General features: G+C 50.2%; 2 protein-coding genes across 5 annotated transcripts; both read right to left on the bottom strand.

Moving 5' to 3' along the window:
• Positions 1 to 1,289: 1,289 nt before the first annotated feature.
• On the bottom strand, positions 1,290 to 5,753 carry LOC101935252 (rano class II histocompatibility antigen, A beta chain-like). The gene is made up of 6 exons (XM_008177420.4): positions 5,458 to 5,753; positions 5,034 to 5,309; positions 4,436 to 4,705; positions 4,055 to 4,342; positions 3,399 to 3,503; positions 1,290 to 3,064 (listed from the first exon to the last, which is right to left on the bottom strand). Exons 1-6 carry the CDS (start codon positions 5,525 to 5,527, stop codon positions 2,937 to 2,939), a joined length of 1,137 nt encoding a protein of 378 aa, XP_008175642.1. The 5' UTR covers positions 5,528 to 5,753; the 3' UTR covers positions 1,290 to 2,936.
• An 11,547-nt stretch (positions 5,754 to 17,300) lies between these two features.
• LOC101934676 (DLA class II histocompatibility antigen, DR-1 beta chain-like) lies at positions 17,301 to 21,247 on the bottom strand. 4 transcript variants are annotated; one of them, XM_065565403.1, is made up of 6 exons: positions 20,927 to 21,247; positions 20,505 to 20,754; positions 19,773 to 20,042; positions 19,392 to 19,679; positions 18,837 to 18,941; positions 17,301 to 18,360 (listed from the first exon to the last, which is right to left on the bottom strand). In XM_065565403.1, the coding sequence occupies exons 2-6, from the start codon at positions 20,698 to 20,700 to the stop codon at positions 18,233 to 18,235; spliced, it is 987 nt and encodes a 328-aa protein (XP_065421475.1). In that variant the 5' UTR covers positions 20,701 to 20,754; positions 20,927 to 21,247; the 3' UTR covers positions 17,301 to 18,232. The 4 variants fall into 4 exon arrangements, with proteins under 4 accessions (XP_065421475.1, XP_005313900.2, XP_065421474.1 ...); XM_005313843.4 differs by having other exon boundaries at positions 20,505 to 20,780; positions 20,927 to 21,236; XM_065565402.1 differs by having other exon boundaries at positions 20,505 to 20,798; positions 20,927 to 21,148.
• Positions 21,248 to 24,494: the final 3,247 nt, after the last annotated feature.

Here is a 24,494-nt window from a genome sequence, read left to right as displayed (position 1 = left end):
TGAGTCAACAGTGTGCCCTTGTTGCCAAGAAGGCTAACGGCATTTTGGGCTGTATAAGTAGGGGCATTGCCAGCAGATCAAGGAACGTGATCGTTCCCCTTTATTCGACATTGGTGAGGCCTCATCTGGAATACTGTGTCCAGTTTTGGTCCCCACACTACAAGAAGGATGTGGAAAAATTAGAAAGAGTCCAACGGAGGGCAACAAAAATTATTAGGGGTCTGGAACACATGACTTATGAGGAGAGGCTGAGGGAACTGGGATTGTTTAGTCTCCAGAAGAGAAGAATGAGGGGGGATTTGATAGCAGCCTTCAACTACCTGAAGGGGGGTTCCAAAGAGGATGGAGCTCGGCTGTTCTCAGTGGTGGCAGATGACAGAACAAGGAGCAATGGTCTCAAGTTGAAGTGGGGGAGGTCCAGGTTGGATATTAGGAAAAACTATTTCACTAGGAGGATGGTGAAACACTGGAATACGTTACCTAGGGAGGTGGTGGAGTCTCCTTCCTTGGAGGTTTTTAAGGCCCGGCTTGACAAAGCCCTGGCTGGGATGATTTAGTTGGGAATTGGTCCTGCTTTGAGCAGGGGGTTGGACTAGATGACCTCTTGAGGTCCCTTCCAACCCTGATATTCTATGATTCTATAATTCTATGTGAGTTTGTTAGATCAAGTGAGTGATTTTTCTCATATTATCAGTAACCTATCTTCTTTTAATGAAACCAAACTCATCTGTGTGTATAATTTGTGGGATAATGGTGTTCAGTTGTGTCGCTAACATTTTTTGCAATTATTTTGCAATATGTGTTCAATAGAAATATGGAGTGGAAGTCACCACAGTTGAAACCATCTTTGTTCCTCTTTAATATTCAAGTAATTACTTAAAGCAGTTCTCATGTCATGAGACATAGTTCCTTTTTGGAATGTTTCAGTGAAGACCTTTCTACTGGTAAGTGGAAAATTGGCAGACACAAAAATAGAGGAGCCACGTGCCAGGGTGGGGGACCAGGGAGAAAGCCTGCAGTTCAGGGCATGGCCCAGCAATAAGGTAAGGGGGGCCTGCTGCAACACAGACCCAGGGTCTGGGGAATGCCCCCAAAGCTGCAAACTTAACTGAAAACAGCTCAGCAGGCTACCTATCTGCAGCACTCAGACATGCAGTTCTCAATGGGATCCAAACCCCAAATAAATCCGTTTTAATCTGTATAAAGCTTAAACTCTTCGCCCTCTATATCAGTGATAGAGAGATATGCACAGCTTTTTGCTCCCTCATCTATTAATCATTTACTGTGGGTTTATTGATAAACTAAAGTGATTTTATTAAGTATAAAAAGTAGGATTTAAGTTTCAAGTAATAACAGAACAAAGTGAGTCACAAAGCAAAATAAAGCAAAAACACACAAGTCCACTATATTAAGAAACTGATTACAGGTAATATCTCACCCTCAGAGATGTTCCAATAAGCTTCTTTCACAGACTAGAGTCCTTCCTAGTCTGGGCCTAGTCCTTTCCCCTGGTGGAGTCTTCGTTAGATCCAGCAGACATCTCAGGTGGTAAGCAGGGGTTTTCTATTGACTGGCAGCCCCCTTTCTCCTGTTCCACCCTATAGTGATGCGGCGACTCACTGGTGCGGCGCTTCCTGCTGGTTGTCCAGGAAATTAGCTTTTCCAGCTCCAGAGCGCCCTCTGCTGGCCGATGTCCTGCTTGCCGCTGGTCTCCATGTCCCTCCCAGACCTCGGTGCCCTTTACTCAGGGGTTCTGCCCACCGCAGCAACCCCCCAATCTGGGACTCCCCACCACAGGAAACCCCCACCCTCTATCCCTCGCCTCAGTCCATCGCCACTGCCAGTCATCACCTAGCCCCGTTCCCTGGGGCAGACTGCAGTGTAAGTGCCACTCATCACCCACAAGGGGGGTTTGGACCTGCTGCCTCTGCCTACCCTTTGGCTGCCCCTCTGCAACCCCAGTACCCTTTCCGGCCTTTAACAAGGCCTACAGCCTGGGGGGGGGGGTTTCCAGGCTGGAGCTCCCACAGTTCTTCTAGCCTTCCCCCAGCCCTGCTCCACTTTAGGTATTCTGTTCAGCTCCCAGCAGCCAGGTCCTTCTCTCTCTATGGCCTGAGAGAGAGACTCTTTGTCGGAGCTCCTGGCCCACTGCACTCTTATAAGGACCAGCTGGGCCCTGATTGGGGCATGGCCCCAGCTGTGGCTGTTTCCCCTTTCAGCTCAGGCTTGCTGCTTACCCCAGCAGCAGCCCTCTCGCAGCCTCAGCCCTTTCCCCGGGCTGGTTTAACCTCTACAGGGTCGGAGTGGGGTGACTACCCCTCTACACACACCCTTTTATAGCTTTGGAACAAGGCGGGAATCTTTTGTCTGTGCTTGGTCCCCACCCCCGCCTCATCAGTGGAAAAGTACAAGGGCTAAGCTGGATTCCAGTATCATGTGACATGGTCACATGTCATTGTAAGACCCCTAGTTTCCATTCTTCCTGGGTTGGCCAACACATACACAGGAATGCTTGCAGGTAAATAAACCATTTACAACTAATTGTCCTACTCAATGGGAGCCATCAAGTTCCTAATGCCCCATTGACAGCCCTCATTGGTGTGACTATAACAGTTATACAAGTTTACATCTTATTCTCTTAACTCCATATATAGAAACAAATTGGATGAACACATTTAGTAGATTACAAGCTTCCTAAGGACACCATACAAGGGACCATTTGCATAAAGCATATTCCATTTACATCATATTCACATTCATAAGCATATTTCCATAAAACATATGGAGTGCAACGTCACACAGCCCACCCTGTACCTCAGGGATTTTGGCCTTATTCGTTACCCCCCCCCCGCCCCCTGCACCTCCCCTTTGCCAGGGATGGTCCATGTGGCTCCAGTCTGCGGTGATGGCCATTACACAGCTGCCTGCGTGTCTGGTCACTCAGTGGCATGTGTGAGAGAAGGTGCTGTGGACGAGGAGGCTCCTGCTGGCTTAGTGGTGGCTGGAGCAGAGTCGACTGTCTCTGGCTGCGTCTGTGCCGGATGATACGGCCCCTTCTGGGCCCCTGCAGGGGAAGCACAAGCAACAATTGACTCATCTGGAGACCTTGGTGCCTGTGTGTGTGTGGGAACAATGGGGATCACAGCTGGGGAGCGTCGTCCCACAGCCACTCCCCCTTTATCCAGCCAGGGCTCAGCATGGAGCCCCTGGGATCTCATGGTAAACAGGGCCAGCCTGGCTTGGTATGTGTCTGGGAGACCAAGCGCTGCAGGGTGGGGGCTCAGTAGGGAGCGCTCTCCCCCACCAGTCAGTGCTGACCCCATTACCCCAGTGTGGCTCTAGGGAACGCTGTGCTGCAGGGCAGGAGCTGTGCTGCAGGGAAGGGGGTCATCACTCACCTGGCCTCCTCCTTAGGTACCAGCCCAGGGCCCCGATTCCCAGCACCGCAAGGATGCAGACAGGAACAATCACCAGGATACCAGGTTGGCCTGTGGCCTGGGAATCTGTAAATGTCCCGAGACAAACTGAGCCATGGGCCGGCCAAAGCCCTTTTGCCTCTCACTGCCCCTGCACCTGCCTGATATCTCTGGGCTAGTGCCTCCATCCCCCGGTTGAACTGGCCCTCCCAGCCACCCATCCCCCTTGTGTCTGCCCTGCATCTAGACAGCCCCTTCTCTGCCTTCCCCTCCCAGTCTGTGAGCCCCCCTCTCTCATTTCCCCTCCCCTCTGTGCCCCACTAGAACCCCTTCTCTGCATACCCCTCATTATGTGCCAGCTGCCCAAAACCCCCCTGTGCTTTCCCCTCACCTCTAAGCCCCGCATTGTGCTCCTCTGCCTGCCCCTCCCCTTTGAACCCCTCAAAACACTTCTTTACCTACCCCTAACCCTAGTACCTCTCTCTGCCTACCCATAGCCTGGTACCCCCAAAATGGTCCCTCTGCTCTTCCCAACTCCCTTCTCCCCATCCCTTGTTTCCATCTCCTCCCTCAGTAGGAGTGGCCCCATTCCTAGCTTCTCCACACTGCTCCCCCTGTTCTGCCCCCCCAGTACTCACCCCAGGTCACCCTCAGAGGGGTATCCCCCAGGCTGCTGTGTCTCACCACACACACATGCTCTGCAGGGCCGACCCCCTCCTGCCCCAGCTCGATGGACACCTGGATCTGGAAGGTGGGGTCCCCATTTGGCCGGATCCCGCTGGTCAGCTGCTCCCCCAGGGCCACCTGGCCCCCCCGCTCCCAGGTCACCTCGATGTCACGGGGATAGAACCCCGTCACGTGGCAGACGAGGCGCTGCTGCCGGTCCTGGGTCCGTGGGACGAAGGCCACATGCACTGAGGGCTGGGCTGGGGGGAGGGCGAGGAAGGGATATTAGTCACAGGGAATGGGATAGCAGGGGGCTGCAGGTCGAGACTGAGGGGCATTGGCAGAGCTGTCACCTGTCTTCTGAGTGGTGAATGGCACAGACCTCTCCATCCAGAACCTGCATTGCTGCAGTGGGAGGTGGTTCAGCACAGCAGAAGTCTCCCCTTCACGGTTCCAGCGTTCTGCCACTCGCCAGGCTGCCGGGTGCACCGAAAACCAGCGGTTCTGGTCGGTCTGATGCTGCAGCATGTCCTCCCCATTGAGGGAATATCTGGTGACAGCTCGGACAGCACCGGTGGCATCGTCCAGCTCACAGGTCTTCAAGACCTGCATGTAGTAGGGCTCTGGGTGAAGAATGGGTGTGTGAGCAACTGAGTATGCAGCTACCACCAGGGGCCAGAGTGGGGGAGAAATTTCCCCATGCATAGAACTCAGGATTCCTGACTCCCAGCACTCCCCACCCTGCAATCCACCAGACCCCACTCCTCTCCCAGAGCTGGGAATAGAACTGAGAAGTCCTGGATCTCAGCCTCCCTCCCTGACTCTAACCACTATGTAACAGGAAAGTCACTCCCCTCTTGTGTCCCCTCCCTCAGTTCCCTCCCACCTCCTTTGAGCTGCCCAACTATTCCCTTTCTGAGCCAAGCTCAGTTCTGAGGGATGGGAACTCACCCGCCTTTGGGGCGCTGGCGTTCATCTCCCGCACCAGGCCCTGGTACTCGGTCTCCACCCAGAAGTCCCAGGCCAGGCACCCAGCCCTGCGTGCATTCCAGAACTGCTGGCTTTCCTGGTTCCCTGGGCTGTACCCATTGCGGGGAGCTTGCCTGCGTGTGTTGCTGTCATAGACTGAGAGCACCAGGTCATTCACCCTCATCACTTGCAGTCGCTTGGGCAGACCAGAGGCCACCTGAGGGGAGATGAGCTGGAGATAGGAGATATGGTGAACCCCTGTAGGAAAGAGAGAGACCGGGATGGGAATGGGACCTAGGCATGTAGGACCCCAATCCAAGGGGACCCTGCAGCTCCCAGCCCTGGGGGGAAAATGACTGGGATGGGAAATAGGACTGAGGCATCCAGCAGAACAGGGGTCACTTACCAGCCAGGGTGATGGAGCAGAGAGACAGGAGCCAGAAGGAGACCAAGGCAGGATTGGGCCAAGGAGCCATCGCCCTGGAGGGGATGGGACTGCAGCTCTACAGGGTGGTGTCTGGGGCCAGGACCCAGAGAGCTGGAGAGGGCACGGCCGCCCCTCCCTATGCTGAGCCCTCTGCTGCTCTGACAGGAAACACGAGAGCGGAAATCCAGACCCACAAGATGAGCAAACTTCAAGAGAGACAAATCAACCGTCCATTCCCCGCACTGCTCACTGCGTCACAGGAAGCCTCGCTCTCCAGCAAGACCATAAAGCTTGAATAACTCCTATTGTTTGTTCGTAGTTGTCTCTGTTATAACATATACAACAAGGAGTCTGGTGGCACCTTAAAGACTAACAGATTTATTTGGGCATAAGCTTTCGTGAGTAAAAACCTCACTTCTTCGGATGCATATAACATGTTTACTTTATGGGGAGGTTTTCTGTGAGCACAGCAACAGAGTGGTCAGGTGAGCCAACCCACAGCAGTTGAAATGGGTAGGGACTATCCAGAGACAAAAGACTTGTGGGTGGTGTGGCTAAGTGTAAAAGGCTGGAATGTCACGCTGTTCAGGCTGCTGGAGCTGTGCCAGCTGCTCAGTTCTTCTATCCCGGAAGCTCCAGTGGTATCAACACTGCCGGCAGTCCCGTATTACAAGGGACGTCCCTTATTTAAATAGAAAATTGCCTGTGCCATACTCAATCAGTAGGGGGTGCTGTTTCTCCTATATTTCAACAGCAGAGGGTCAGTACACATGGGTGCATCTTTCCACACTGCTCCGGACCCTGGCCCTTCAGTGCTGTACAGGGAAAGCAGACTGGACTATGCTCAAGCCCCTGAGCGCAGCCCCATCTGTTTTCCCTATGCAAGCTCTGCCTGGCAACGCAAGCGGACGGAACTGTGTGCCCTGGGGCTGCGCTGAAGGGCCGGGTCGGGAAGAGGCTCTGACTGGCAGGGGCGTCACACTCCCTGCTCACAGCGTCTCTGCCAGTGTCCCCAGCAGAGGAGCATAACTGCTGGTTGGTGGCTGCTGCAGCTGCAGCCTGGGGGAGCGAGACGGGCAGGGAGCCTGGTCCTGGCAGCCAAGACCACTGTCAGTGCTGCAAAAAGCAGCAAGAAACACCTCTGGCAAATGTAGGTGAGTCCTGCTTGCTATTATTATTAATAATGATAATGATATTGGGAGGAGGGATGGGGTGGGGGTATTAAGAAAACCGTCCCTTATTTTTGAAAAACAATGTTGGCAACCCTAATAGCTCATAAAAGAAAAGACCACAGGCACAGTTCAGTGACAAAGGCACATAACCACGTGTATTGCCTTCCAGGCACAGTCCTAACGCCCTGGCTCCGTGGTGACAGGTAAACTAACACATGAGTGCCCAGTGACAAGGATCAGTTCATTCAGCAGTGGGAATCTCTGTTGTCCCCAAGGCCACACAAAGGGGTAAGTTGAGGTACCCCTATTTTTATAGACTGAGACAAACAACGTACGTACCACCTTATGTGCTGCATGACACCTGCTTGTTACTTCCCCTTGTTTCTGATATCTTTGACAAAACATCCCTATACATTGTTCCATCAAACCATCTTATCTTTTACTAGATTGGGGTGTATTTCTACTAGCCTTCTGAAATGTATTTACATAAATACATAGCATATTATTGTTTTGCCAATTATATTATATTATTCTGGTTCACAGCCTTTGGTTCAGGCCTCAGGCCCTGCACCAGGCCCCATGCTTCAAGTTTTCTCTCTCTCCACTGTATTTGGATGTGGAGGGTGTGGATGAGGGGCACAGGTATAGGGAGAAAGGTTGTGGCTGTGAATGAGGTGTGGGTTGCAAATGAGAACTGGTGGCTGGCAAGCCTTCCATTGGTTGTTTGTGAAAAGTTTGTATTTTATTAGCTGATGTCAAGGCAGATGAATGCAGTGCTTACAAAAAGAAGAACAGGAGTACTTGTGGCACCTTAGAGACTAACAGATTTATTAGAGCATAAGCTTTCGTGGACTACAGCCCACTTCTTCGGATGCAGAAGTGGGCTGTAGTCCACGAAAGCTTATGCTCTAATAAATCTGTTAGTCTCTAAGGTGCCACAAGTACTCCTGTTCTTCTTTTTGCGGATACAGACTAACACGGCTGCTACTCTGAAACCTGTGCTTACAAAAACATGCAGCATGGAGGTTTGAAGCTGACCACTGTGGGATAAGAAATACGTGCACTGCCAGGAGGTGGATTCTGTCCAATTCCTGGATCCCGAGGTACCATAAGCTTGCAGGAGAGGAAGGAATGGGCCATGAGCAGGGGATTCTTAACAACAAGCTGATCTGCGTGGAGAGAGGCGGCCTGCGCTGGCATCACATTTCACCCACCCTGCACCATCTAAGTGGTTAGGGTATGATCTATATATCTATATCTCTATATGTATGAAGAGAGGGAACCAAATGCCATAGCTAAACTTTTTTCAACCTCAAACCTGGCCAGTGTATATACTGTGCTACTGGAGGGGGGCCATATTACAATTGGGTGCATTAGGAATGCTAGATAATATAGATACAGATCTGGCAATTCCATACCTCCAGTTGCCCAGTATTTTTAAAGGTCTTGTGTGACAAGCGAGGCTGCCTTTTATTCCATGTAATTGCATGAGAAGCCTCTTTATTTGAGAATAAAATAAGGTAGAGAGCTTGAAAGGCAATAGGCAAATGAGATAAGTCATTCTTGGACAGACATTCATGCTGACTGCTTCTATTATACTCAGTAAGGATAAAGGGAGGAGATACCACCTCTCTACATCTCTGTAAACTTCTTTTAATATATAGGACAACTTTTAACACATCAGCAAAATATTTCCTTGCATACTTGAAATGGAAAATGCTGAAATTAAGAAGGATCTGGGCTTTAGGATATATCCATAGCTTTTGATTTATTCTAGTTTTGGAGAGATCTTTCAAAAACTATCCACTACATTCTATAACGATGGGATTAATGAGTATGGATTCTTCAACAGTACAAAAACATTACTGGCATATACACTGATTTGCTATTCTTCCCTGTTTATAGTCACACAGCTGAGTGCTGATGTATGTACATTGACATTGGTTCAAGAGTGAGAATAAAACAGAGGAGTGAGAGGGGACAGTCTTGTCATGTCCCTCTCTCTAGACGAAATGTGGGAGAAATAACTGTGTTGATAGTAATGGGCAAAGAGAGTTTTATAATACTGTGACCCAGTTCAGGAATATTGGTCCAAATCTGAAATTTTTAGGACAGCCATTCGATAAGGCCTCTGTGACATTCCCCTCTGGTGTTATCTGGACAGGTGATCTGCTAAGTCACTCCAATCCTTGACTCTGGGAGCCAGCCTTATCCTACTCTGCTGTGAGAACCCCACTCCTGGGCTGTTCACATACAGCCTCTGGCATGAAAGTTGCTCTCAGCTACTTGCAAGAGAATGACACTAGCCAATATCTCCAGTCCTAGTCACAACCTTAGGAACCTCCATCTTCCAGTGTCCAGTTACACCCACTGGACACTGCAAGCTTCTATAAGTTCATCAATTTAAAAAAGAAATTGATATGTACCAGGCTTGTTCTCCCAATGGGAGTCTGACACACTGCAAACCAAACACACTGCTTCAGGTAGAATAAAAAAAACAGATTTATTAACTATAAAGGTAGATTTTAAGTGATTATAACTCAAAGCATCACAAGTCAGATTTGGTCAAATGAAATAAAAGCAAAACACATTCTAAGCTGATCTTAACACTTTCAATGTCCTTAAAAACTTAGCTGCTTCTCACCACAGGCTGGCTGGTTACTTTTCAGTCAGGCTCTCCCCTTTGATCAGCGTTTCAATCGCTTGGTGGTGGTGGTGTCGTCTGTAGATGTAGGTGGAAGAGAGAGAGCATGGCAAAATGTCTCTCCCTTTTATCATGTCCTTTTTTTCCCTCTTGGCTTCCCCCCCCCCCCTCCCTTCAGAGTCAGGTGAGCATTACCTCATTGCAGTCCCAAACTGACCAAAGGAAGGGGGTGACTCCCTCGAGGGTCTAACAGATTCTTTTGTTGCTGCCTAAGCCAATGTCCATTGTTCCTATGAGGCTGGGCTGGGTTTGTCCCATCCCTGCCCTGATGAGGTGTGAACTGCCCCTCTGCTCTTGGAGAGTTTTTGCATGGGCTTGATTTAAGCCATGAGGATACATTTTCAGCCTCATAACTATATACATGAAATTATAACCTATAACCTGTAATATTATTGTAACAATTACTGTAACATCACTATAACAACCATGCTCAGTGCATTATGAGCCTTCTGAAGACACCCAACATGACAAACTTTGCATCGGATACCACACAATCATGTTATAAAGATGAACATGGGGGTATAAGTTGTTACCCCGAGGTACAGAGCATCACAGCCACTCAACCTTATCAAATGCTTTCTCCATATATAGAGATAAGGTTATGAAGGGTACATGTGAGATCTGAATTTGCTGGATCAAGTGAGCAATTTTTCTAGTATCAGCAGCAGCCAATCTTCTTTTAATAAAACCAACCTGATTTGTGCATAATGGATGGTATGATGATATTCAGACATGTCACTAAATTTTTTGCAATTATGTTGCTGTCTGTATTCAATAGGTATATGGGGCAGAGGTTCCCACAGTTGCAACCATCTTTGTTCATCTTTAAGATTAAAGTAATTAAAGCAGTCCTCATGTCACGAGAAATGGTTCTCTTTTGGAAAGTTTCAGTGAAGATTTTCCTACCATTAAGGAGTAAGAGCAAAGTGGAATTGCACAAACAGAAATGTTCATAGAATGATGCCTTAAGGTGTGTCTCTCAGTGATGACAATCACTTTGATATGGGTATACAGAAAAATTATAAGCACAAAACAAACAGTTACACTTCATGTGAAAATGAATATGGTGTAACCCTTCTGCCAGTTGGAGTCAGGAGCAACAAGGGCCGGGTTCAATACCTAGGGGTTCCTTTTCAACAGTACAAAACAAAACCATCTTGAATCCTCACTGAGTAACCTAGGACAGTTACACACCACCCATTGGGTGCCTATAGAGGCAATACTTCCCCTTTTGCAAGAACAGAGTCGGATTGTAGAAAATAAACTTTTAAATAAAAGGTGGAAGATAACTTGCCATTAACTTGGGGAAATGCTGCAAGCAGGAGTTGTAAGCATAAAGCCATAAGCAAAACACCCACCCTGGAGTACGTTGGTCAGTGTCCTTTTGCCTCAAGTTCTTAAGTTCAGCAACCAAAAGTTCCTTTAACATGTCCCGCTCTCCTTCCTCCACTGCATCCCACTCACAGTTGTCCTTGGTCAATGAAGACCCAGAGTTGAGAGGTGCATTTGCAGAGTCCTCCTCCTACCCTGGTGTGGTGGGGGACCTGGCTTCCTCAGCTGTTCAGGGGCTCGCTCCAGTATTAGCCATCCTGCTGTCTGCTCACTGCTCTGCTCCGCTGGCTGCCCTGCCATCCACTCACCTCTGTGCTCCACCAGCCACCCTATGGTCACTCACTGCTCAGTAGCGTAGCTGTGGGCAAGGCCGGCTCCAGGCACCAGGCAACCAAGCACATGCTTGGGGCGGCACCTGGTAAGGGGCGGCCAATCTTGGGGTGGCGGGGGGCAGCGTGGCGTGGAGCGGCATTCCGCGGGGGGGGGGGGGCACTCCGGTGGCGCAGCGCTCGGCGGGGGGCGCTCCGGCGGTGCGGCACGCGGCGCTCGGCGGGGGGGCGGCGTGCGGCGCTCAGGGGGGGGCGGCGCGGGGCGCGGCGCTCAGGGGGGGTTCCAGCAGCGCGGCGCTCGGCAGGGGGGCGGCGCGGGGCGCGGCGCTCGGGGCGGGGTCCCGGCAGCACGGCGCTTGTCGGCGGGGGGGCTCGGCGGGGCGGCGCTTTTTTTTGCTGCTTAGGGCAGCAAAAAAGTTCGAGCCGGCCCTGGCTGTGGGGAAGCAGGGGGCGCAGCCGCTCCCCCCTGAGCACATTTTCCAAAAGCTGCGCCTTTCCAGGCAGCCAGTGCTAGGCTCCAGACTCAAAGTCCGGAACTGGGTTTTGCATGTGGCTGCTGGCTGGCTCTGGGCTCTGCACCATTCTCCCCCTCTCCCCAGCTCTGCTCTCTCGCTCCAGGGCTGCAGGCAGCTGGTTGCCTGGCTCCCCGGGGATGAGGAGGCGGCGCCCACCCACCCGCAGCTGCCCGGCTCCCTAAGCCGGGGTGGCCTCTGCCGGGAGGGGAAGGGGCGGCAGCGCAGCCCCCCAGCACTGCGGGGGGCTGAGGAGCAGCAGCCCCTGGTCCCCGGCAGCCCCATGCAGAGCTAAGTGGCCGCACGGCAGGGAAGGGAGCCCTGAAGCCCAGCTGGTGCGGGTGGAGAAGGAAGGAAAAGGGGGGGGGGGATGTATTTTTCTCATGGTCTCTCTTCAGCGGAGGGGGCTGAGAGAGCGGCAGAACCAGGAGGCAAAGAAGTGATATGTGAAAATAGAGTACTAGGTTAGTCATGCCCATTTTGAGCAAAATGCCTGGATTTTGGAAAGCAAATATTTATTTGTTTCTAGCATACATAATTATATGTGCATTATATGCATATGCATTATATGCATAATTGATGTGAGGACAACATTTAATGATTATCCGACATTGTCTCATTACATCATTTTTATAGCACAGAAATTTAGAAGTCACCTATGGATTTGGAGATTTTGCCTATTACATGTTTTAAATCCGAGTGTATTTTAAGGATAAAGTTATATGTCTTTCAACAAGTAGGTTAAAAACAGGAGTCTTAATAGAACCTTAATTAGAGAGTTGCTATACTGGGCCCTAAACCTACAGTGAGACCCATATAGATCCCAAGGTGCACATACTTCTCATGGCAAGATTGGGGTAGTAAAGGGAAACCTTTTAGCTATAAAGAGACCAGTTTGAAATTCAGTCACAATGCATTTGTTATTATTCATTATTTCTATTAAGATAGCACCTAGAAGGCCCAGCCTTGATTAGTGTCCCATTGTGCTAGGCATTGTACAAAACCACAGTAAGATACAGTCTCTGACCTGCATGTTTATAGTCTAAATAGACATGTCAGATAAAGAAAGGAAAGGAGGGGAAGTTACTTGCCCATGGTCAAACAGTAGGTCAGTGGCAGAACTGGGAACAGGATCTAGATCTTATCCATTGGCCTATACTGCCTTTTAGCACAGAAATGTAGGGCTATTCCCTCTATGTATTTAATAATGGGAAAATGTTGTTATAAGATTATTACAGCAGCCACAAGAGTGCTAGAACAATTTATATAGTGAGGGTGCTGAGAGACATTGAGCGCCCTCCTGTACTTACTGACACCCCCCCCCCCCCCCAGTGCTGCGCCCAGGGCTGTGAAACTGTTCTTAGTGCAGCTTGTGAAGGAAAGAGGGGTAAATGTGCTTTAAGGTGCCAGTTATGTCTCCTCAGTCTCACTGCTGACTAGCTGCAGACCCAGTGCTCAGAATTAAGCAGTGTTCTCAGGGCTACTGTACTCTATACTAGTTTTCAATTGCCTGCTAAATGCTTCAGCCATGTCACCTTTTCACTTAGCTATCTCCTGCATAGTGGTGACTGGGAATGGGCGGGGGAGGGGGGAGTGTAGCAGATGCCAATTTGAGGTGAATAGTCTCTTGGCCAGATTCTACTCGATTTATGGTGCTTTGTGCTATGGACTGGAGCAAAGTGGCTGGTGAATATCAGTTGTGGGTACAGGAGGGTTTCATTGCATCTTCTCTTGGCCCCAGCTACTGTTCTCCCTTCTTGTTGCATTGATAGTGGGTGGGTGTGTCTCGCCTTTTTTAAAAAAATCATATATGCTAGGGACAGTCTTGTCCTCTTCTCCTCTCCTGATGTCAGTGGAGATGCAGGCAGTGCAAAATGTACTACAGTCATATAGTATCTCAAATGCAAAGCTGCATTTCACTGATCTGAGGTTTGAAGAACAATGTGGAACTAGCTATTTTACGGGATGTCTAGATTTCATTCCTGTAGTAACAGAGCTGGTGATAGGAAAGCAGGAAGAGGTTTGTTTTTTGTTGGTTGGGGGGGGGGGGTGTACACAGCTTAAATTGGTTAAAAACCCTAACTTTCAATACTCAGTGTTTCAAAAATGTTAGACTGCCAACCTGTGTCGTAGAGATGTCTTTTGTTTAAGTACAAATAAATATGTATAACGAATTTAAAAGTATGTAATTAGTAATTTGATATGTCAGGTGGCGCCTTTTTTTATGTGTCCGCTCCCCCTGATGTTAGAACCTGGCTACGCCACTGTCACTGCTGCACTCCACTCCACCGGCCACCCTGCCGGCCACTCACCACTTCGCCAGCTACACTGCTGGTCCCTCGCCACCCTGACAGCCGCCCTGACGGCTACTCACTACTCTGCTCTGCATCCTCTGGGATGTATTGATGTCCCACCACGTAACACAGCTCTCAGTTATTTCAGCTCTTAGTCGGGGAGTCACATGGCTAGTGCAGGCTGGGAAGTCTCTTGCATCAGAGACGCTGTCCCAAAGCCGGCCTAATGCTTAGGCCTGGTTACCAGTGATTTCAGCTCTATTGGTCTGCAACAAGACTCTCCATTGAGTCTCAATCAGCTCTGTTATTACACAGTGGGAACAGGAAGGGTCAAATGATGTCTAGGACCCCTAGGGAGGGCCCACACCACCAGGTACAAGTACTTGTCCTCACCCTCTCTCAACTCCCCTGGGCTTTGGTATCCATGTCCCCTGCCTAGTGAGTGAAGATTTGTTGTGATGGAGTCCCCCGGGTGCAACCTGGATTGTAGGACTGCTGAGCCCTCCAAATCCAACCACCTGGGCTGCCTCTCACACTGTGATGCTGATGTCAAGCTACAAACCTCTGGCAAGCACTGCACTTACACAGCCATGCATGGGCAGGGACACACCCAACTGAGTTACATGAATGATCTCCCAGCCACTCATGAACCATTAATAGAGAGGCTCCAGCCAGTTTCCCCCAGCTCACCAATCTTGCACCCCAGAGCTGTATTATCTGACACTGGTCAGAAGCCTGGCCAGGGTAAGTTCATTACCTAGTTCACCACTTCATCAAGGGAAGTGGACATGCACCAGCCGTTGTAACCTGAGCTGAAATTTCCCCAGGCAATTCAACCAAAACACACTGTTTAGGTAAAACATAAAACAGATTTATTAACTACAGAAAGATAAACTTGAAGTGATTATAAGTAGCAAGCATAGAGATCAAAGTTGATAATCTAAGAAACAAAAATAAAGTTGCAGTCTAATTCTAATTGAAACAGACTAAGCAAGATTTGAATCAAGCCGTGTTTCACCCTGACAGATAGTACAGGCAGGTTACAGTTCCTCAGTACATAGACTAGGACTCTTCCACCCTGGGACGAAACTTCCCACTTCAAAGACTTTGTGTTCCAGACGTGCTTCCTGGTGTTGAGATGGGAATGGAGGGGGGAGAGGTTTTCTCTGCATCTAGAGACAAGGCTATGGAGGGAGCATCTGACATCTGAGCTTGCTGGATCAAGTGAGCGATTTTTTTTATATTATCAGCAGCCAATCTTCCTTTAATAAAAGCAGCCTCATATGTGTGTACAATTGATGGGATGGTGATGTTTAATCGTGTTGCTAAATTTTCTGCAATTATATTTCAATCTGTGTTCAACAGCAATATGGGGCGGAAGTTGCCACAGTTGAAACCATCTTTGTTCCTCTTTAATATTCACGTAATTAAAGCAGTTCTCATGTCATGAGACATGGTTCCTTTTCGGAAAGTTTCAGTGAAAACGTTTCTACCAGTAAAGAGTAACACCAAAGTGAAGGGCACAAAAATAAAAATGTTAAGAACATGAAGCCTTAAGATGGCTCTGTGTGATTAGGCAATCACTTTGATGGGGGTACATAGAAAAACTATAAGCACATAATAAACCGTTACATGTTGTGTGGAAATGAATATGGCTACCATGATTGTATGGTACATAAGGGGTAAGGATTGCCCTATGGAGGTAAGGTGCATTCCCATGAAACACGTAGTGTTTATTGCAAATGGACAAAACAACTGACAATAAGACATGCTATTTAATTAAAAACCCATAGAGGCTCCAACAAGGAGCCACAATAGGTTTCATTTTCTTTTTCACATGGCTGTGTGCTTCGGATGCAAAAACCTACTCAGCACCAAGACAGATCAGTGAATATAAGAATGGAGCTTAACCATTAACACTCTCATCCAAAAGTTCTGTTTAGTCATGATGTAAAGTAATCACTATTAGTAAGTAAAAACCCACATGGCAATGTTTTGTAAATGGAAAAAGAATAATTGCATTAAACCTAAGCAATTATATAAAACATTGCAAAGCCCTAGATTAAAAACAAATCCAACAAGTATCGTAGGGTTACATCTATTGAAATTATTGTTGAGTAATATTTAGTTTATTAATATGCGAAGTGTTACATTTCACCAGTCTGTAGTCAGTGGCGTTTCGTCAGAAATAGTTATAAACCATTGACAGACGTTATGGACAAAAAAGGAAACTTAAATGCATGAGCCTGCCAAGGTGAGGCAGCAATGAAACCAAAGGCAGCTTGGTGGAATTGGAAGGGGAGTCAAGAGGGACTGGTGTGTCGCTCTGAAAGCAAACTGACAGAGAGCTGCTGTGGGAACATGACCAAGCATTTCAACAGAAGCGAGCAGCAGAACTACTTGCTCCATGTCATGAGCCAGGCTTTCAGCCAGAATTAACATCAAAAGTACCATATTATGTGTTAGTATATAGGCCTGTTTGATAGCCTGAGATAGAATTTTGGGTTTGACTTTTTGATACTTTTATACTTTATACTAATATGTGTGAAGAACAAAAGACAAAGACACTGTGTGTTACATCTGCCCACAAGCAGATGGGGTGAAAAGAGATAAGAGATGGAACTAAAGTGTTACAGGGTATGGTGGGAGTGTTATTATGAGCATACACTGGAAGGCTGCCTGGCTCTTTTCTTAAGCCAAGGTAAAGCAACAAGTTAAGAGGGCAAGGGGGATGGGGGTCAGGCATAAAAATACTAAAAGCCAAAGCCTGGCCTCACTTTTTATCCCTCCCATGGGATACAAAAGAGGTGGGATGAAGACCCCAGACCCACGACCCCCAAAATGAAACATGACCATAAGTTGTAAGGGGTATCACTAGGGGCATGCACTTCAGGTATATTTGGACCTGCTAAGAAGGAGGACGTGGGAATAGGAAATGGGAATGGGGGAGGGGGACACAGGTAAGGCTCTGCAGTGTCAGAGCTGGGAACAGAACCCTGGGAAACAGACTCTGCTGGCATGCAGATCTATGGATCTGCTTGCTTGGGACTAACCCCAATAAACATCACATTGCCTGCACTTTGGACTTCTGGTCTTCTGCTTTGTGTCTGCGTGACAAGAACCAGGGGAGAGGGTGAAGGGAAAGCCTTCTAGCATTATGAAAGGCAGCAAAAAAAAATTAATAAAGAGCTTTTAACTATATGTACCATGCCCTATCCACCCAGTTACCTCCGTTAGTGACAATCCCCTGGGTTTTGATGTACAGGCCTAGATTCTTCTGGATCCCACCTCCAACTCACCAGGGTGTAACTTCCTTATTTTCTTCCCATATGAATTTATATGGCCATGCCTCCACCCCCCTCGCTCCTTCCTGGCAGGGTCACCAGGGCAGCTTGGGAGGAAAATTCTAACCACAGGATAAACCCTATTTACTATATAGTTGAAGACTCCCCAGAAATAGCACAGACACATACAATATATCCAATATAGTAATTATATTAAACAGGAGATAGAACATAACATAACATAATATAACAGGGTAAAGCACTATTCTCAGGACCACCAGTGCCCACGCTGATAATACCCTTGAATTTCCCCAGTCATGTGACCTGATACAGCAAATGTAAAATTAGTGTCCCGTTGCTTAACACATACTTTGTAGGGGCCCTTGATGACCTGTGACTGTGATATCTTCTGTGCCGCAACTTGGCTGACTGGGTTCAGTAGAGCCCAAAAAACTCACACCTGTATAAGATGATGTCCCTACATTGTTTTAATAGGCAGCAGGTAATAAAATCCCCAAACCCTGACCCCCTGGCTTCAGGGCAACAGTTCAGGATGTAGGGAGTCTCCTACACAACTTCCCTGACCAGCTAACTAAAACATGGTGCACTCTCAACTCTGAAAATGATCCTCAGGTTCAGAGATGATGATGATCCTCAGGAGGAGAATGACTGAGAGACCGCCTGGGTGAGGACAAAGAATGGAAACTGGGGGTGCTTTTAGGGGGGCTGGGATCTATGGGGTACAGGGATGATTGGAGGGTGGGGAACAGCACAGGACGAACGTTCAGTAGAGGTACATCTCATCCCACTCCGTAACCTCAGGGATATTGGCCTTATCCATGACCCCCCAGTGCCTCCTCTTTGCCAGAGATGGTCCATGTGGCTCCCTTCAGGGGAGGGGGGAGGGATAACTCAGTGGTTTGAGTGTTGGCCTGCTAAACCCAGGGTTGTGAGTTCAATCCTTGAGAGGGCCACCTAGGGACCTGTGGCAAAATCAATACTTGGTCCTGCTAGTGAAGGCAGGGGGCTGCACTCAATGACCTTTCAGGGTCCCTTCCAGCTCTATGAGATAGGTATATCTCCATATATTTAGCTGATAGCCCTGGCGCAGCCAGCTTCGCATCTGGTCACTTGGTGGCATCCAGGAGAGAAAATGTCGTGGAAAAGGTGCCTCCTGCTGGCTTAGCCGTGGCTTGAGCAGAGTCAATGGTCCATGGCTGTGTCTGCGCCGGGTGATATGGCCCCTTACGGGCCCCTGCAGGGGAAGCCCAACCAGGAATTTACTCATCTGGAGACCCTGCCACCTGGGATTCGCTCCTGCCCCTTGGAGCAAGGGTGCTTGTGGATAGGGGTATGATCTGGTATACAAAACCCATGCTGGGATCGAAGGGGTCTGGTTGCAAGGAGCAGACCTACCCTGCAGCCTCCTGCAAAGGAGTCAGAAATACCTCCTGGGGGGCATGGACACTATTCACTAGACCACCCAGCCCAACCAAGGACCCTACTATGGGGGCAATGGGAATTACATTGATGGGTGGCTTCCCACAGCCATGACCCTTATATCCAGCTAGGCCTCAGCACAGAGCCCCTGGGATCACATAGTAAGCAGGGCTAGGCTGGCTTGACTTGACTGGGAGACCAAGTGCTGCGGGGTAGGAGCTCAGTCCTAGGGAGCACTCTGCTGCAGTGGGTGGGGAGGGGGCTTAGAGAGGCACTGGGGGCATCACTCACCTGGCCTCCTTCTCAGGTACCAGCCCAGGGCCCCGATGCCCAGCACAGCGAGGATGCAGCCAGTAACAATCAATGAGACACGAGCTTGGCCCATGGCCTGGGAATCTGGAAATGCCCCAAGACACACTGAGCCATGGGTCCCCCCAAATCCCTTCCACCCTTCCCCTCCCTGGGGCCTGCCCACCGACTCCATGCCCGAGAATCCTAAACTAGCAACCTCCCTTCCCCAGCCAGTCTGGCCATCTCAGCCACCCATCCATGTGGCTATCCTGCAGCTAGAAACCTCATTTACTGTCTCCCCTGCCTCTCTGTGAGCCCCCCCTTATCCCCTCTCTGGTTTTCCCTCCCCTCTGAGCCCCTCAAAACATGTCTCCCCTTCCCCCTAAGACCTCTCTCTAACTATCCCCTGGTGACCCACAAAACTCCAGCTCTGCATTTCCCACCTCCCTCATCCCCCCCGCTCCTCCACCATAGCCCTCCCCACAGTAGGAGGCACCCCATTCCAAGCCTCTTCCCACTGTTCTGCCACTCTGCCCCCCCCCCCCCAGTACTCACCCCAGGTCACCCTCAGGGGGTCACCCCCCAGGGTGATATGTCTCACCACACACACATGCTCAGGGGGGCTGACCCCCTCCTGCCCCAGCTCGATGGACACCTGGATCTGGAAGGTGGGGTCTCCATTTGGCCGGATCCCACTGGTCAGCTGCTCCCCCTGGGCCACCTGGCCCCCCCGCTCCCAGGTCACCTCGATGTCGCGGGGATAGAACCCTGTCACATGGCAGATGAGGCGGCGCGGCCGGTCCTGAGTCCCTGGGACAAGGGCCACACGCGCTGTGGGTTTGGCTGAGGGCAGAGGGAAAAAGGGTTATTAATCACAGGGAATGGGATAGCAGGGGCTGCGGGTCAGGAATTGAGGGGCATCAGCAGAGATGTCACCTGTCTTCTGAGCAGTGAATGGCGCAGAGCTTTCAATCCAGAACTTGCATCGCTGGGGTGTGAACAGTTTCATCACACCAAAAGTCTCCCCTTCGCGGTTCCAGCGCTCTGCCACTCGCCAGGCTGCTGGGTGCACCGAGAACCAGCGGTTCTGGTCGGACTGGAATCGCAGCACGTCCTCCCCATTGAGGGAATATCTGGTGATGGCTTGGGCAGCACCGGTGGCATCGTCCAGTTCACAGATCTTCAGGACCTGCATGTAGTAGGGTTCTGGGGGCAGAATGGCTGCGTGAGCAACTGGGCATGGAACTGCCACCAGGGGGCAGAGTGGGGCTGAAATTCTTTCATGCATGGAACCCAGGAGTTCTGACTTCCTGCCGCCCCCCTCCCCCAACATGCAATCCACCAGACTCTACACCTCTCCCAGAGTTTGGGATGGTACTGAGGAGTCCTGCCCCCTACCACTCTGCTCTAACCACCAGAGCACTCCCCTCCCAAAGCTGGGACAGAATCCAGGAGTCCCAGCTCCCAACTTGCCCTGTTCTAACCACTATTCCTCTGGGAGAGCAGGAATACAACCCCAGAGTCCTGGCTCCCAGCATCCCTCCTTCCACTACATATAAGGGAAATCACTCCCCTCTGGTGTCCTCTCCCAGCTCCCTTCCACCTCCTTTGAGCCGCCCACCCATCCCTTTCCTGAGTCAAGTGGAATGCTGGGGCTGAAGGACTCACCTGTTTTGGGGGAGCTGGTGTTCATTTCACGCACCAGGGCCTGGTACTCAGTCTCCACCCAGGAGTCCCAGACTGGGCACCGAGCACTGCGCATGCTCCAGAACTGGTGGCTGTTCTTGTCCCCTGGGTTGTAGCCATGGCGAGGAGCCAGCTTGCCGGTGTTGCTGTCATAGGCTGAGAGCACCAGGTCATTCATCCTCTCCACACTCAGCCGCCTGGGCAGCCCAGGGGCCGCCTGTGGGGAGATGAGCTGGAGATAGGAGAGGCGGTGAACTCCTGTAGTAAGGAGAGCATCTGTGATGGGAATGGGATCCAGACATGTGGGACACAATCCCAACGGGCCCCTGCAGCACCCAGCCCCAGGGGAAAGAGACTGGGATGGGGAATGGAACCCAGGCGTTGGCAGAACAGAGGTCACTTACCAGCACAGGCAACAGAGCAAAGACACATGAGCCAGAAGGACACTGAGACAGGTTTGGCCTGAGGCGCCATCACCCTGGAGGGGACAGGGCGGCAGCTCTGCAGGTTGAGGCCTGGGGCCACCCCTCTCTGTGCTGAGCTCTCTGCTGCTCTGACAGGAAACACAAGAGGGGAAACTCAGACCCACAAGCTGAGAAAATTCAACAGAGACAAATCAACCGTCCGTTCCCCGCACTTCTTGCTGTGTCACAGGAAGCCTCGCTCCCCACCAGCACAATAGAGACTGAATAACTCCTGTTGCTTGTTCCAGTTGAATCTGTTATAACACATGTTTACTTTATGGGGAAGTTTTCTATGAGCACAGCAGAAGAGTCATCAGGTGACCCAACCCACAGCTGTTGAAATCAATAGGGACTATCCAGAGACAGAAGACTTGTGGGTGGTGTTGTTATGTGTAGAAGGCTGGAATGTCACGCTGTTCAGGCTGCTGGAGCTGTGCCAGCTGCTCAGTTCTTCTATCCCGGAAGCTCCAGTGGTATCAACACTGTCAACAGTCCCGTATTACAAGGGACGTCCCTTATTTAAATAGAAAATTGCCTGCCCATACTCGATCAGTACGGGACGCCTTTTATCCTATATTTCAACAGTAGAGAGCCACTACACATGGGTGAATCTTTCCACTCATCTCCGGACCCTGGCCCTTCGGTGCTGTGCCAGGAAAGCAGATGGGGCCATGCTCAAGCCCTTGAGTGCAACCCCGTCTGCTTTCTGTGAGCGGGTTCTGTATGGCAGGGCGAGTGAACAGGGCTGTGCGCCCTGGAGCTACACTGAAGGTCCAGGGTCAAGAAGGGGATCTGTCTGACAGGGGGGTCAGTATTCCCAGGGTGTAGCATCCCCGCGCACAGAGACTCTGCCAGCGTCCCCAGCAAAGGAGCATAACTGCTGGTTGGTGGCTGCTGCAGCTGCAGCCTGGGGGAGCGAGACGGGCAGGGAGCCTGGTTCTGCCAAGACCACCATCAGTGCTGCAAAAAGCAGCAAGAAACACTCCTGGCAAATGTAGGTGATCCTGCTTGGTATTATTATGATAATGATATCGGGAGGAGGGGTGAGACAGGGGTGACAAGAAAACAGTCCCTTATTTTTGAAATACAATCTTGTCACCCCAAATGCTAGCAGACCAGGCAGCTTGCGAATTCAGCAGACCTCGATGTTGCTCATAAAGAAAGACCACAGGCACGGTTTGGTGACAAAGGCATTTGGCCAGGTGTATTGCCCTCAAGGCACAGTCCCAGCGCCCTAACTCAGTGCCGACAGGTACACTGATACATGAGTGCCCAGCGGCAAGGAAGGGCTCAATCAGTGGCAGTCTCTGCTGTCCCCTAGGCCACACAAAGGGGTAAGTTGAGGTACCCCAACATTTATAGCATGAGACAAACAACTTAGGTACCACCTTATGTGCTGCATGACACCTGCTTGTTACTTCCCCTTGTTCCTGATATCTTAGACAAAACATCCCTATACATTGTTCCATCAAACCACCTTATCTTGTACTAGATTGAGCCTTCTAAAATGTATTTATATAACTATCTAGTAAATCAGCGGTTCTCAAACTTTAGTGACCCGTGAACCCCTATTTTTATTTAAAATTTTCTGGGAACCCCCAAGCCCCCCTGCTCAGCCCTTGCCCCACCCCTTTCCCCGGGGCCATGCCCCTGGCCTACCCCTTCTCTGAGGCCCTACCCCCCACTCAGTCCATCCCCCCTCACTACATCGCTCACTGTCCCCCATGCTCACTCACTTTCACCAGGCTGGGGCTGGGGGTTTGGGTGTAGGAGAGGGTGAGGGGTGCGGGGTCTGGGAGGGAGTTTGGGTACAGGAAGGGGTGAGGGCTGTGGGCTGAGGCAGGGTGTTGGGGTGCAGGAGAGGGTGCAGGCTCTGGGCTGGGGCAGGGGATTGGGGTGCGGGAGGGAGTGAGAGGGACAGCACTTACCTCAGGCGGCTCCTGAAAGCAATTAGCAGAAGTTCCTAGGTGGGGAGGCCAGGGGGTCTCTGCGAGCTACCCCTGTCCACAGGCGCCGCCCGTGCAGCTCCCATTGGCCACAGTTTCCAGCCAATGGGAGCTGCAGAGTCAGCACTTGGGGCGGGGGCAGCGCGAGGAGATCCCCTGTCCCCCGCATCCCAAGGGCTGAAGGGACGTGCCTGTCGCTTCCGGGAGCGGTGGGGAGCCAAGACAGGTAAGCCTGTTCCCCAGTGTGCTGGAGGCATGCCTAGGAGGGAGGGGGATGAGTTTCTCAGCGGGACCTGCAGACACCCTGGAGTCCCTTTGGGGACCTCCATGGGTCTGCGGACCCCAGTTTGAAAAATGCTGTAGTATATTATTTTGTCAAAGCCAAGCTACTCTGGTTCTCAGCCTTTGGCTCAGACCTCAGGTCCTGCACCAGGCCCCATGCTCCAGGCTCTCTCTCCCTGCTACAGTTGGGTGTGGAGGGTGGTGATGGGCGGCACAGGTATAGGGAGAGGGGTTGTGGCTGTGGATGAGGTGTGGGTGGCAAATGAGGCCAGGTGGTTGGCAAGCCATGCATTGGTCATTTGTGAAAAATCTGTATTTTACTAGCTGATGTCAAGGCAAGTGAATGTGGTGCTTTCAAATACAAGCAGCATGGAGGTTTGGAGCTGACAGCGTGGGCAACCTGACCACTGTGGGATAAGAAATACGTGCACTACCAGGGTTGCCAGGAGGTGGATTCTGGCCAGTACCTGGATCCCGAGCTAGCATAAGCTTGTAGGAAAGGAAGGAGTGGACCATGAGAAGGTGATTCCTGACAACAAGCTGCTCTGGGTGGAAAGAGGTGGCCTGTGCTCGCATCACATTTCACGCACCCTGCACCATCTAGAGGTTATGATCTATATATAAAAGAAGAGCGGGAACCAAATGGCATTGTTAAGCTTTTTTCAACCTCAAACCTGGCCAGTGTGTTTACGGAGGGGAATCATATTACAATAGGGTGCATTTGGAATGCTAGATAATATAGATACAAATCTGGCAACCCCATACCTCTAGTTGCCTAGTATTTTTAAACGGTCTTCTGTGACAAACGAGGCTGTCTTTTATCCCATATCAATTCCATCAGAGGCCCATTTTTTTGAGCAAAGAGCAAGGGACAGACCTTCAAAGGCAATAGGCTAATGAGATAAATCATTCTTGGACAGATATTCATGTTGACTGTTTCTATCCTCCCCAGTAAGGATAAAAGGAGGAGATACCACCTCTCTACATCTTTGGACATTTCTTTTAGTATATAGGACAACTTTTAACACATCAGCAAGTTCTTTCCTTGCATACTTGCAATGGAAAATGCTGAATCTAAGAAGGATCTGGTCTTTTGGATATATCCATAGCTTCTGATTTATTCTAGTTAATGCAAAAATGAGAGATCTTTAAAAAAATATCAACTACATTCAGTAATGATGGGATTGATGAGGATGGATTCTTCAATAGTACAAAAATGTTATTGACATATAAACTGATTTTGTATTCTTTCCTGTTTATAGTCACACCTTATGTGGCTG

The sequence above is a fragment of the Chrysemys picta genome, chromosome 13 (genome assembly GCF_011386835.1).
Source record: "Chrysemys picta bellii isolate R12L10 chromosome 13, ASM1138683v2, whole genome shotgun sequence".
Classification (NCBI taxonomy): Eukaryota; Metazoa; Chordata; order Testudines; family Emydidae; genus Chrysemys; species Chrysemys picta.
The sequence above is the reverse complement of the archived record's forward strand: the minus strand, read 5'-3'. Positions and strand labels throughout refer to the sequence as shown.

Bases quoted from the DNA above. Each gene is read 5' to 3' on its own strand.
- LOC101935252 (XM_008177420.4), bottom strand. From the start codon at position 5,527: ATGGCTCCTTGGCCCAATCCTGCCTTGGTCTCCTTCTGGCTCCTGTCT. The intron at 3,504-4,054 runs GTGAGTACTGGG...GGACATTTACAG, and splicing joins CCCTCTGAGGGTGACCTGGG to ATTCCCAGGCCACAGGCCAA. The intron at 3,065-3,398 runs GTGAGTGATGAC...CTTCCCCTGCAG, and splicing joins GTACCTAAGGAGGAGGCCAG to GGGCCCAGAAGGGGCCGTAT.
- LOC101934676 (XM_065565402.1), bottom strand. From the start codon at position 20,996: ATGGCGCCTCAGGCCAAACCTGTCTCAGTGTCCTTCTGGCTCATGTGT. The intron at 20,043-20,504 runs GTGAGTCCTTCA...TTCTGCCCCCAG, and splicing joins CACCAGCTCCCCCAAAACAG to AACCCTACTACATGCAGGTC. The intron at 18,942-19,391 runs GTGAGTACTGGG...GGGCATTTCCAG, and splicing joins CCCCCTGAGGGTGACCTGGG to ATTCCCAGGCCATGGGCCAA.